Raw genomic sequence first — 13,429 nt, 5'->3', positions numbered from 1 at the left:
GTGTCCCGGGCTTAAGTCCTCAGTTTAGCCTCCTGTGTAAAACATGACTGTCAGCTTTTAGGTTGTGCAGTTTTGTCAGCTGACAGTGGCCTTCACAGGTTACCACAGGTTACCATCAGAGGACACAGTGTGAGGGGCCGGTGAGGCAGTGTCCACGTGTCTGAGGTACTTTGTTCTCCCCGGTAGGTCCTGGACAGCATTTACTTCAGCCGGAGGTTCCATGTCCGTTGTGTGGCCAAGGCTGTGGACAAGGTGGGCCACGTGGGGACCCCCCTGAGGAGCAACATTGTCACCATCGGGACAGACAGTGCTATCTGCCACACCCCAGTGGTGGCCGGGACAGCCCGAGGCTTCCAGGCTCAGTCCTTCATCGCGACCTTGAAATACCTGGACGTCAAACACAAGGAGCATCCCAACAGGTCAGGCGGGGAGGGCCTTCCGTGAGGAGATGGCCGAGAGAGTCCTCAGCTATGCTTTGTGTGTGTTCTAGGTGGGACACAGTGAGTGATGCTTCTGCAAAACAGGAATAATGGTGATGAATGCTTCGTAAAAAGTTGACATCTTCAAACATGCCCTAGTATCTGGCCCTTGTCAATCTTGCTAGCCTTGTTTCCTTCATCTTGTTATTTTCACCTGCCAGTCCACCCACAGGGAATCACATGTAACTTCCTGAGGGTTTCAAGCATTCTTAGGTGATCTGCCTCTGCCATGTGGCTACTCCTGGCTCCAGCTTTCCCCTGTCCCCTTCCAGTCCATGTTCTTAAATCCCATTGTCCCACCATACCTAAGCCATCGCATCTCTTCTAGGAACTTTTCCACCATCTCCCCCAATTTAATTTGGAAGCTTTTACTTCCCACTTTTCTGGCACCCGCATCTGCCTCTCTGAGAGTGTTATCATTATTCATTCTCTCCTTGTCATCCCCACCCAGGAGATGATGGTGACAGGGACCATGACTGTCTATTTTGCATCCCTCTGCCTAGAACAGTGCTTCCTGGCACCTAAGAGGCACTCACTAAGTACCCAGTGAACAAATGAGTAACAACACTGGTGAATTATAAATCAGTGGGCAGATATGCTTTTTTTTTTCCTGTGCTCTATGATCTTGATGGAAAATAGATGCTTTCATTTTTTGTATAGCAAGAAAAAAAAAGATTTCAGGTAGGTTATACATATTCATTAAACCTGGTAGTATTTACGTGCATGCCTTTATGAGCAACTGAGTTCAGAGAAAAGGGCTCATTTACATGAAAAAAAACAGATTTGAACATGGAGCCAAAAATATGCAAATCCTTCTCTTTCTTTTAACAGAATGAAATTTATTTTCGTAAAAAGCAATAACAGAAGTGTCCAGGGTTACTACTGACCCTGTTCCTTACAAAAAGAGCCATTCTGTTCATATTCTGAGGTTCTGATTCCTCTTTAAAGCATGAGTCTTTGTTCTGGGAGACAAGCTGTAAAAACTCACAATGCACCCTCAATAAACATGCTAAAAATTTAAACTAGTACAGTGAAAAAATTGCAGGCCCTCAGTACAATTTTGTTGTGTTGCAGTCTTAACCGGTATTTATTAAGTTCATATTTTATTTAGAATTGTGTACTACAGGCTCTGGAGAAACAGAAGAAGTGAAGGAAATGGTCCTTTGCCCTCTTAGTGGGGAGGCAAGACAGACTCTAAAAGCATACAAGAAATAGCAGCTTATATAAATAAGTTACAGACTTCCTGGTACAAAGGTACCTAAAGGCAGAAGAATGTAGTTCAAGGCAGAGCTTGCTGCAGATTGTGGCCAGTGAGGGCTGGTGGCCTTGCTAGAACTTGCTGGTGGGGAAGGGAAGGCTTTTTAAGTTGGGGAGAGATCATGTGTGTCTTGTCAGTCATGTCCGACTCTTTGCAATCCCATGGACTGTAGCCCATCAGGCTCCTCTGTCCATGGGATTCTCCAGGCAAGAATACTCGAGTGGGTTGCCATGCCCTCCTCCAGGGGATCTTCCCAACCCAGGGATCGGATCCACGTCTCTTGGTCGCCTGCATTGCAGGTGGACTCTTTACCACTAGCACCACCTGGGAAGCCCCAAGACTATTGAATAGTGGAGTATTACCATTTCTAGGCTTTTTTCCTGGGTAAGGATACTGGCCTTAAAGTTTAAGAGCTCAGTGATGTCTTTTGGGCACAAATACTTTAGAAAATTCTGTGGCAACCCTCCACAACCTCCACAGACATTGTTACAGAGAAATTCAGCCATGCCCGTACCATCCACTCAGCTCTAGCTCATAAGGAAACAAAGCTTCCTTTTAAAGCAGAAGAAAGCTATAATTTATGGTTGCGATGTTATCTTTTCTCGTACACACAAAAAATCTATGATTCTCGATTGCTATCAGTCCTGAGTCTGGAGGATCTTCCAGGGGCTGGAGGGAGGAAAATAACCCTGCATGCACATTGTACCCTTGTGTACAGAGAGAACTCCGACATTGAAAGCTTCAGGAAAATAAAAAAAAAAAACTGGTAAATTCATTGGTGAAGACAAATTGAGTTATGAGAAAGCAATGTACCGTACTGGGGGCTTCCCAGGTGGCACTAGTGGTAAAGAACCTGCCTGCCAATGCAGGTAGACGTAAGAGGTAAGGGCTCATAAGAGGTAAGATCCCTGGGTGGGGAAGATCCCCTGGAGGAGGGCATGGCAACCCACTCCAGTAGTCTTGCCTAGAGAATCCCATGGACAGAGGAGATGGTGGGCTACAGTCCATGGGGGTCTCAAAGAGTCAGGCATGTCTGAGTAATTGAGCACACATGTACACAGTGTACCATACTAGCTGCTTACCGCAGGCACCTAAAAGCACTGATTTCCGCTCTTGTCTCCCCGCCAGAATCCACATTTCCGTGCAGATCCCACACCAGGATGGAATGCTGCCACTTATCTCCACCATGCCGCTGCACAACCTGCATTTTCTTCTGTCTGAGTCCATCTACAGGCACCAACACGTCTGCTCCAATCTCGTCACCACCCGGGACTTGAGAGGCATCTCAGGTAAGGGGAGAGACTTCCCTGTGAGTGTGGCCAGCCCAGCACGATGACCCTTAGGGATGTGGCTAAGTGAACTCTGCTTTTCATGTTTTCTGGTCCTCAAAATCTGCATGGGTAGTGGATTTGCTCATCAGCAAGCAGCCAAACATAGGCAGCTCGGACAGTGACATGAACAGGAAAAAACAAGGACCTTGGAATCAAACTGACAGGTTCATATCCTTATTCCACTCCCTGTACAACTGAACAAAAATAGCTGGACAGCTCTGAGCCAACTGCTTTCTCATCTATCACATGAGGAGAATAATTGCTCCCAAACAAGGTAGGGATTGAATGTGTCGACAATTTTAAAACCCCCGTCCTGGTCAATTTTAGCTCCTTCCTTCTCCTGCACTTGGTTCCCATGCTCTCAGCATTTTATAAAGCTCCTGTGCAATGGTAGATATTATAGGATGGTTCTCCAGGAGCAGTAGCCAAGGTAGAGCTGGGGGTATGAGATGTTTATTGGGCACCCACATCTCCTAAAGGGAAGGGGAGGAAGCAGGACTGGGCAGAGGGAGAAGTCAGCCTGCAGTGTGGCCAGTGAAGCCACAACCAGTTCTTACAGGGAACTCTGGAGAGAACCCAGCTGTCCAATGTGTCCTGCTTCCAGCCCCAGTGGGCAGACCTCTTTGCCCCACCTCGCTCAGTCCTTGGATGGCAGGCTGCCTGAGCAAGTGCGTGACTTGGGGCTCTGCAGCTGATCCAGACCCAAGGGCGCTGACAACTGAGGCGGCACATCTCCGTGTTCACCAGGGCAGACGTTTTAGTTTACAAAGAATCCTGTCCATTTCCATTCACCTTAGCAAGTGCACATTAAATGTGCATTTCCTCTCTTTGCAACTGATGAATCATTTAACAGTATTTTTGAAGACAGGAAAGCATTCGTGTGCTCTTCCATATTCATTAAGCATCACTCTGGGTAGTGATGGTCTTGATACAGTAGGAATTAGTGGAGTGTGAATAATTCCCAAGTCACTGGGCTACAGATGAAAGTTTAATTGGTCTGCATATGCAAGCTAGTGGAAGAAACATACCATGTCTATAGGCTGAAAGTTTGCACCTCTTCTTACTTAAACACGATTAGCTTCAATACATATTCGTTGACACCCTAGTCCTTGTGGTACAGAGGGCTGTGTGCTGGTGTCAAACATTCTGAGAAATGGATCAGCTCTTTCAGAATATTATACATAGTTGCTTTTAGGACCATACAAAGTTTAACCCTACTTTTCTAAAGTTGTGTCTGTATTCAGCTCTCTTCTGCATAAAGGTCTTCATTAACATAGAACAGTTCAGTTGCTTGGCAGCATTTGATCCAATAATTTTTGCCTGTAGCAAGGGAAGCTTAGTCAAGCATCATTAGTGAGCTATTTACTCATTAACACAGAATTAAGACTTTTTTTTCTGCAAGAGTTCAGAAACCATAGGAGGCGGGGGAGGAGGTAGTCAGATGTTTGTTTACTAGCTCCCCATAAAAGCTTTTTTTTAAAAAAAAAAAATCAGTCTTGAGAAAAAATAATTCACCAACAGACTCTCCATATAGTAAGTCCATTTCTTCAAGGACTGATTGTGAAGCATAGAACCAGACTGGGCAGGTGTGACAGGCAAGGCTTTATGGTGTTATCTTTTCCAAGAGATACACAGGGCCACCAGGCATTGGCTTCTTCATTTATGGTCTCATCCATTCATTTTTTCTTCCCTGGCTCCTGTAGCATCTTCCCTGAGTCTGTGAACACAGTCACTCTGTTTAACACGTGGCAACAGGCAAGATGACAAACTCCCCTAGCCTTCTCACTGAGCTTGTATTGGGAGCCCTGGTTAGTTAGTTAGTTAGTCGCTCAGTCATGTCCAGCTCTTTGCAACCACATGGACTATAGCTTGCCAGTCTCCTCTGTCCGTGGAATTCTCCAGGCAAAAATACTGGAGTGGGTTGCCATTCCCTTTTCCAGGGGATCTTCCCAACCCAGGGATCGAACCCGGGTCTTCCACATCTCAGGCAGATTCTTTACCGTCTGAGCCACCAGGGAAGCCTGGAAGCCCTGGGGAGCTCTATTAGTCATCTCAGAAGAAGGGAAAGCTCTCTCTGTGTGTCCAAAGGATGTGTCCGCTCTCCCTCTCCCCCCAGCTCCCGGGAAGCTGGTGAAGGGCAGGTCCACAGACTGGATTACTGTTCCTTGCTTCTCCCCCTCCCCCCGCTGCAGAGGCAGGGTTCCTGGTCGACAGGGTCCATGACAGCATAGCACTGGGGCCTGGCTACGACCGCCCCTTCCAGTTTGACTCCAGCGTGCGGGAGCCAAAGACCATCCAGCTCTACAAACACCTGAACCTGAAGAGCTGCGTCTGGACGTTTGATGCCTATTATGACATGACGGAGCTGATTGACGTCTGTGGGGGGTCTGTAACCGCCGACTTCCAGGTGGGTGCCCCAGGGGTCTGTCTGAAGGCTGCGTGCACCTGGGTATCATGTTAAAGCTTGTTCATTCATTGAACTGAAGCACTTTAATACCCAGTTGCTCCCAGAACTGCACCAACCAAGGGACTCTTCTTTCTAAATCCTTCAAGAGAGACCTTAGCAGCATCATGGCTAGAGCAAGCCCCCCAAAGTCCTCTCAATCAGCTAATTAGAAAATTAATATGGAAAATGCTTAAATTAAGTTGAAGAAAATTAGCTGTCTGGCAGTCATTTATATAAAAATCTAATAGTCTTACTTCTCTAGGTATATATGTTTTTTCCTCTGAGTGTATCTTGGAAAGGGCTTCCCAGGTGGCTTAGTGGTAAAGAACCCACCTGCCAATGCAGGAGACAAAGGTTTGATCCCTGGGTCAGGAAGATTCCCCTAGAGAAGGAAATGGCAACCCATTCCAGTATTCTTGCCTGGAAAATCCCATGGAGAGAGGACCCTGGTGGGCTACAGTCCATGGGCCCGCAAAGAGTCCAACATGACTGAGCAACTGAACATACATATTTTGGAAAGTCAAAAAGGTTTACCTCGATGGGAAGGTTATGGCTAAGTCGATGTGTTTTCCCCACACGGGGAAATGAGTTAAAATGACAAAGTTCCCTGTCTTTCAGCAGACAAGTAAAGCACTGTTGTCCCAAGCATCATGATAACTGTTTAAAACACCTGCTGTCATACCTATTCCAAACCTATGGTTAATAGTCCTTAAACATCAGTAATAAAGAAAGTCTTAGTCACTCAGTCATGTCTGACTCTTTGTGACCCCATGGACTCTAGCTTGCCAGGCTCCTCTGTCCATGGGATTTTCCAGGCGAGAATATTGGAGTGGGTAGCCATTCCCTTCTCCTGGGGATCTTCCCAACTCAGGGATCAAACCTGGATCTACCACATTGCAGGCAGATTCTTTACTGTCTGAGCCACTAGGAAAGCCCAGCAAAATAAAACATTATAGCAAGAAGTCACAGTCGAAGGAGGGCCATTAATATCAAAGGGACCAGGCTAATGCAGCCTCATGGGAAAAACCATTCTAAAGCAGGCGCTACCCAATTTTGAGTAGTTATCTCAATGAACTAAGAAAATCAAATATTTGTTTTTCACTTCAAATCAGGTTCAACCACACTGAAAGAGGGGAACCTATAGAAGAAATTACACATAATCATTTTAGAAAAGTTTCTTTGATTGAAATTTGTTTCCTTGAGATGCCTCTTGGTTTGGTTAATTCTTATTTTGTATACACTACTTGTTTCCTTGAGATGCCTCTTGGTTTGGTTAATTCTTATTTTGTATACACTATCGCCCTCTACTGAATAGAATTTTAAGGCATTCTGAGGTTTCCTTTGTGCTTCTGCAGTTGCATAACCTACATTCACTTTCAAATATGCAAAACTCAATGACTGGTTCCTTCTTTGGCCCCTCAGAAATTATTATTCTTTCTTCTCCCTGACTTTAATTATAGTTTTGGATATCTTTATTCAGAATATGCTTAAAAATCACAAAGACAAGAAATTCTTATTATATATGTCCCACTTTTTAAACCAATACATATATACCACAGAAGTACTTCTTTGCTGTCTGTTTCTTTAAAAATAGATGAAACAAGTGGTATATGGTAGAGTGTACAACTTAAAACCCGCCCTAGTTCATATCTTTCTTTATCAAATATTGGCAGAATTAGACAAGACTTAACCTCGATGAACCTCATCTGAAATGGTCACTAGTAATCTCAAGGTGGGACAGCATCTAGCACAAGGTCTGACACAAAAGAGTTGCGCAGTAAATATTTATAAGAGTTGTTTTTTTCTAAGGATTAATAAGTAATATGAAGGTTAATGGAGAATAAATGGAAACAGAGGAAAAATAATTTTACCAGTCAACTAGAAAATTTATGGAGGTTCTAACATCAGCAATGGTGAAATTAGGGTAAGTGTACTTAATAAAACCTGTACATAAGGGGACAGAACATGATGTGAGATCCAGATAAAATCAGAAAATTTCCTAAAGAAGACAGAGTAAGATTTTCACAAAAGATTTTTAAGTGCATAAGGAATTAGTATAGCCTTTTGAAGAACTTGGAATCCAACTTTAAGTCCCTGACAACTTTGAATATGAAAGAATACTTTGGAAAAATTAAGTTTCAATGTCATAAATATTGATAAAGCACTTGGCTGTTTCCCTTAACTACCCATGGAAACATGTTACATTGTATATTCAAACAAAATTGTATGTAAGTTCTATAATGTATTATCACATTTGGCCAATGACAAAATATAATTGTTTTAAAGTAAGCTTTTTTGTTATAAAGGAAATATGTATTTATGACAGAAAATACAATATACATCTCAAAATAATGAATAAATGAATAATGAATAAACCAACTCCCTCATTCATATACACAGCTTCTCCATGAAGGCTTCTATTCATATTTTGTTATGTTTTAATCCAAGTTTTGTTAATTGCATAGTAAAATGAAAATAATACAGCCGAATTAATGGCAATAAAAGGAACTCCTTCAGAAAAAGTGTTCTCTTAGAAGTATGGTGTGCTGCCTTTTCAAAATTATTTCAACAAAGCATTGAATGAGATAGGAAGTTATCCAACTGTGAGCTGTCCGTTGGTAAGTTTCATAGTATAATATCGAAATCCCATGACCTTCTTTCCTATTGGGGAAGGTCTGAGTACTCACTAAGATATCCAAGTCAGCCTCACGTTCATCCTAGGATGACTTGGGCATCCTCCCATTTAGGGTTGCTTTATGTTTTCCTATGGCTCTCCGAAAACTACGGTCAGCCAGGGACTGTGTGCTGACAGTAGATCCCAGATCTGCCCAGATCCTTTGGGAATAACTGTGATGCCTTAAAAATTTCAACCAAGTCTTCCAGCAAATGATCAGTGGAGGGAGAGCTTCTCATACTTCAAAAGTGTTTTTAGGGGACTGCCCTGGTGGTCCAGTGGCTAAGACTCCCTGCTCCCAATGCAGGGGCCCAGGTTCCATCCATGATCAGGGAACTAGATCCCACATGCTGCAACTAAAGATCCCACATGCCTCAACTAAGACTCAGCTCAGCCAAAATAAACCAATAAAAATAAATATTAAAAAAAAAAGTTAAGTGTCTTTAAGTGTTACCTCCTTGAAAAAGTCTTCTCTGATTATCTTATCGAAAGAAGCACCCTGGCCACTTTCCATCCCTTTATTTTTCACATTTATGTATCTCCCATACTAGACGGTAGGTTCCGTAAGGCAGGGATTTTAGTTTTTTCCCACTGCTAAGGACCCAGTTCCTGGGTGCCTGGCACAATCATGAGCGCTTGATTAATACTGAATAAGTGGCCAAATGAGTGAATGAAGATTGAACCGATATGCGATGCTCATCTAGCTCTTCATCTCGGGGAGAAATAACCCTCTCCTGTGCACCCCACTTGCTCGGCAGGTGAGAGACTCCGCTCAGTCCTTCCTGACGGTGCACGTGCCGCTCTACGTGTCCTACATCTACGTGACGGCCCCCAGGGGCTGGGCCTCCTTGGAGCATCACACCGAGATGGAGTTCTCCTTCTTCTATGACACTGTTCTCTGGAGAACAGGTACACTCACTGACATCTCAACAAGTCTTACCTTATGCTTAAGCAACATTTTATTTTTTAAGTATTGAGTTTTAATGGTAGCTGCATTCCTCATCCTCTTGTCCTATATACAGTCAAAGGAGAGCCACACAAAGTGTAAAAAGGATACAGATCTGTGGTTTCTGAGAAAGACTGATGTCCATAGATGATAATGCTGGAAGGCCTCTACCATCTGAATAAATTCAGTCCAGGGAGGCAGGGACCCAGAGTAGAGGATGGCAAGTGATAGACAAGTCCCATACTGCCCCTTCGGGGGTTTGAATGAGTGTGTGCTCTTTTGGAATATAGTCACGTTCATTTCCTCCTAGGTAAAAATGATGTGATTCATGCTGTTTAAGGAGAATAGGGTCTTGAAATCAGACACGCAGAAATGGAGAAATATATCAAGAATAACCTGGGTTACTTTATTCATTTGATACCGAGTTTGCTCTTTCGTTGCATCCTTGAAAGTGTTCATTTTTACTTCAAAGACTGCAATGCTGAATTTTTTCAATGACCTTCACCTTAGGCTTGTCTATGTTACTGCTCTTCTTGAGAGGAGGTCCTCCCAGGGCCTGGGTGGTTGACGACCCTTCAGCTAAGATCCTCAGGCCTCTCTCTTCTGCCTCCCTACACCGACCTTCTCCCACTGCTGCCCCATGAATGTCCCTTAAAACTCATGATTCAAAAAAAAAAAAAAAAACAACTCCATGATTCTCTCCTCCATTCATTCCAATGGGTCTGAGTTGATTTTTTGTAATTTTTTCCCCATTTTCAGTGTCCTCTACTTCAAACCCAGCCCCAAGCTCATTTCCCCTTTTTGTATTGCTCCCATTCCTCCTCTCTCCACCCCTGGTGGTGATTTACTTGATTGGAGGCAGAGTTACTTCATCTGAGTAGATTTCTTTAGATGGAGCTTCACTTCTACTAATGGAAAGTACAGTCTTTCCTTCTGTTAAATGGTTTAAGGTCAAATCATTTATTTATATTATATTTCTCATAAGAAATAACCCCAGGGAGTGTTCACACTCTGGGTCAGATAATTCTTGAGCTGGGGGTTTTTTAAACTTGCTTTCCCCCCTTCTTTGCTTCCCCTTTAGTTTTTGGTCAACGGGTATCGTGATTGCAATTGCTCTTATTAAAGCCACAGTGGACTCATGTCCTGTCATGCGTAACTAGTTTTCTACAAGCTCACCTGTAATTCTTTATTGCTTTCAATACGAAGTATAGCCACCAGGACACTGGTTATGGTTCTGTTAAGTCCTGAAAGATGTCCTGGTGAGGAAAAGAAAATACAGTCTGAAGCAGGCATGCTGTAACCACATCCTAGTGTAAAGTTAATAGTAAGAAGGTTTAGGGACCATTTTTTTCTGAGCTCTGAAGTGGGACCCTATACCTGCTCTAAGTGACATCTGCAGGTATAGAGACTGTCAGAAGAATAGAGTTGTGAAAAAAGAACCGAATAGAACGAGCTGTCTTACAATGCTGACTGGCACACGTCTCTAAATAGACTCTGTTGCTGTTGTTCAGTCACTAAGTCACGTCCAGCTCTTTGTGACCCCACGGACTGCAGCACGCCAGGCTCCCCTGTCCCTCACTATCTCCCAGAATTTGCTCAAATTAATGTCCATTGAGTTGGTGATGCCATCCAACCATCTCATCCTCTGCCACCCTCTTCTCCTCTTGCCTTCAATCTTTCCCAGCATCAGGATCTTTTCCAAATAGACCCTATGTTCATGCAAGTATGAAAATTTGTCCTAAGTTACATTCAAGTAAGTGTGTGGCTCTACTTAGAGGTGTCCCTGGGGTAACTCATCTGTAGACTACTGTCTGGGAGCTCTTCTCCAAGCCTTCACTTGAATGTTCTGTGTGTGGTTGCCTTCCCCAGGAATCCAGACGGACAGTGTGCTCTCTGCCAGGCTTCAGATAATAAGGATCTACATTCGAGAGGATGGCCGTCTGGTTATTGAATTCAAGACCCATGCCAAATTCAGAGGTAATATCAGTGCCATCCTTTTCCTCAAGTTTTTTTTTTTATTACTAAGAAACATTCAAGCATAGAGAAAAGTTGAAAGAATAGGACAATGAAGGACAAAACCAACAATTGTTAACATTTTGCTATGTGCATGTATGTACACACACACACATATTCCCATTTTTTTTTATCACATCATTTGAAGATAAGTTGTAGGTGTCATGCCACATTACCCTAAATACAGTAAGTCCCCTACATACGAACCTTTCAAGATGCAAACGTGTGCCTAGTTACAGCAAGAAACCAAAACCTAAACCATCAGTGTTAGGCTTGAGTGAAATTGTTGCTTGCCCTTCATCTCCTATTGTGGACGATCCTTTAGATCTGTCATCTCCCATCTTCTCTTCCTCCTCCAGTCTAATTATTTTTGCCTGTTGACTTGATGCCAGCCATTTTACTGTACTACTGTACTTTCCAAGGTATTGTACTGTAAGAATAAAAATGTTTTCTATGTTCTGTGTTTGCGTTTTATGTACGATTTGTGTGGAAAGTATTATAAACCTATTACAGTACAATACTATATGGCCAGTTATTATGCTAGTTGCATACCTAGGCTGACTTCGTTGGGCTTAGGAATAAACTGGATGTACGATCACACTTTGGGAACAGAGCTCATTCATATGCAGGGGACTTACTGTACTTCAGTAGCCACCTCCTGAAACAAGGACCTTCTCTTACACATCACAGTAGCATTACTATGGCCAAGCTATTTCACACCAATCTAATAACATCTAGTTCCTGTTCGTGCTCCCTCCATTTGTGTCCCACAAATGTCTTTTATACCTATTTTTATATTTGTTTATATTTGCTTTGCATCTGTGTATATAAAACAAAAGTGAATCCAGTCAAGATCCATAGGTTCCATTTTGGCTGTTATACCTCTTTGGTCTCTTTCAATATAGAATGAGCCACCCTATGGCTCAGTTGGGAAAGAATCTCCCTGCATTGCAGAAGACCTGGTAGGATTCCCTGGAGAAGGAAACAGCAACCCACTCCAGGACTCTTGCCTGGAGAATTCCATGGACAGAGGAGCCAGGCAGGCTACAGTCCCTGAGATCACAGAGTCAGACAGGACTGTGTGACTTAACTTTTACTTTTTTATTTTTTTGATGTAGAATAGTTCCCCTACTTTTATTTATTCATGACACTAAATGACTGTACTTTAAGAGAGTGGAGGTGTCTTGCTGAGTAATCCTTACCTTTTAAGGATGTTTACAATTGCCTCCTTCCACAAAGGACTTGAGTGATCCTAAATGAGATTTTTTAAATCTGAAATTGATATTTCTATTTATGAACTACTGAGATCTTTCTACCTCCAAGAAACATATTGGTTAGAGTTCAGAGCTAAGTGTGTTCAATGTTCATTGTTACATAAGTACTCATATTATTGTGAATATGCTCATTAGTGCCATTTCTACAAGGCACATTTATTATTATCTATAAATGTATGTGACCCTAACAACGATCATGAGTAGGATGATGGACTGAGGTAAGAGGCCATGCTGTCCCACCCAGTGTGGGATATATTTTCAGAACCAAGTGGGTAGGTATAACCTTGATTTTTTTATAGAAGAATATTAATTCAGTTCCAAGGCTTTTGTAGGAGATTGACCACAAGCAAACTTACAAATAAGTGTCTGTGTGTTTCCCCTTGAAATAGGACAGTTTGTGATGGAGCACCACACCCTCCCTGATATGAAGTCATTCATACTGACTCCAGACCACCTCGGAGGAATTGAATTTGACCTGCAGCTCCTATGGAGTGCTCAGACTTTCGATTCTCCTTATCAACTCTGGCGAGCTACAAGCTCTTATAACAGGTGAGTACAGTTCAGGGGTAAATCTGAAATATTTTCTGCTTCTTTAAGGGCTTTTCTTCAAAAACTAGAAGAAAACTTTTAAAACTTTTCTATTTTAAAAGTGGGATAGACAGAAATAGCCATCTGGCAACTAGAGAAACAGATGTAGCTCAGATCAGTTTCTGATGTATAAATTGGACAGGGATCACCCTTATTTCAAGGGTAAGAATTGGCAAGGTTCACATCCATTTTTCTCACATCACATTGGCCAGAACTGTCACATGGCACATCTACCTGCAAAGGAAGCTGGGAAATGTGTCCAACTAATATCTTAGTATAATAAAGAAATTTCATTCCCAGTGATTACAACCAGTATAAAATCCAGGATCACTAGTTATCAGGTTCAGATGTCACCCCTTATGATTCAATGTCCTGTAAAATAAATAACAAGATTTAGTCTTCTACACCTGATATAGAGGT

The 13,429-nt window shown here is 42.8% G+C and overlaps 1 protein-coding gene across 3 annotated transcripts in view; it reads left to right on the top strand.

The window, feature by feature from the left end:
- Positions 1–13,429, top strand: part of FRAS1 (Fraser extracellular matrix complex subunit 1) — a 502,305-nt gene that overhangs the window by 466,275 nt on the left and 22,601 nt on the right. For all 3 annotated transcript variants that reach the window (XM_043906392.1, XM_043906393.1, XM_043906394.1), the window contains 6 exons: positions 187–419; positions 2,866–3,026; positions 5,261–5,475; positions 8,947–9,097; positions 11,004–11,111; positions 12,811–12,970. In XM_043906392.1, the coding sequence (XP_043762327.1) occupies positions 187–419; positions 2,866–3,026; positions 5,261–5,475; positions 8,947–9,097; positions 11,004–11,111; positions 12,811–12,970 (1,028 nt within the window). The remainder of the gene's footprint in view (positions 1–186; positions 420–2,865; positions 3,027–5,260; positions 5,476–8,946; positions 9,098–11,003; positions 11,112–12,810; positions 12,971–13,429) is intronic.

This window comes from Cervus elaphus, chromosome 6 (genome assembly GCF_910594005.1).
Source record: "Cervus elaphus chromosome 6, mCerEla1.1, whole genome shotgun sequence".
Lineage (NCBI taxonomy): Eukaryota > Metazoa > Chordata > Mammalia > Artiodactyla > Cervidae > Cervus > Cervus elaphus.
The sequence above is the reverse complement of the archived record's forward strand: the minus strand, read 5'-3'. Positions and strand labels throughout refer to the sequence as shown.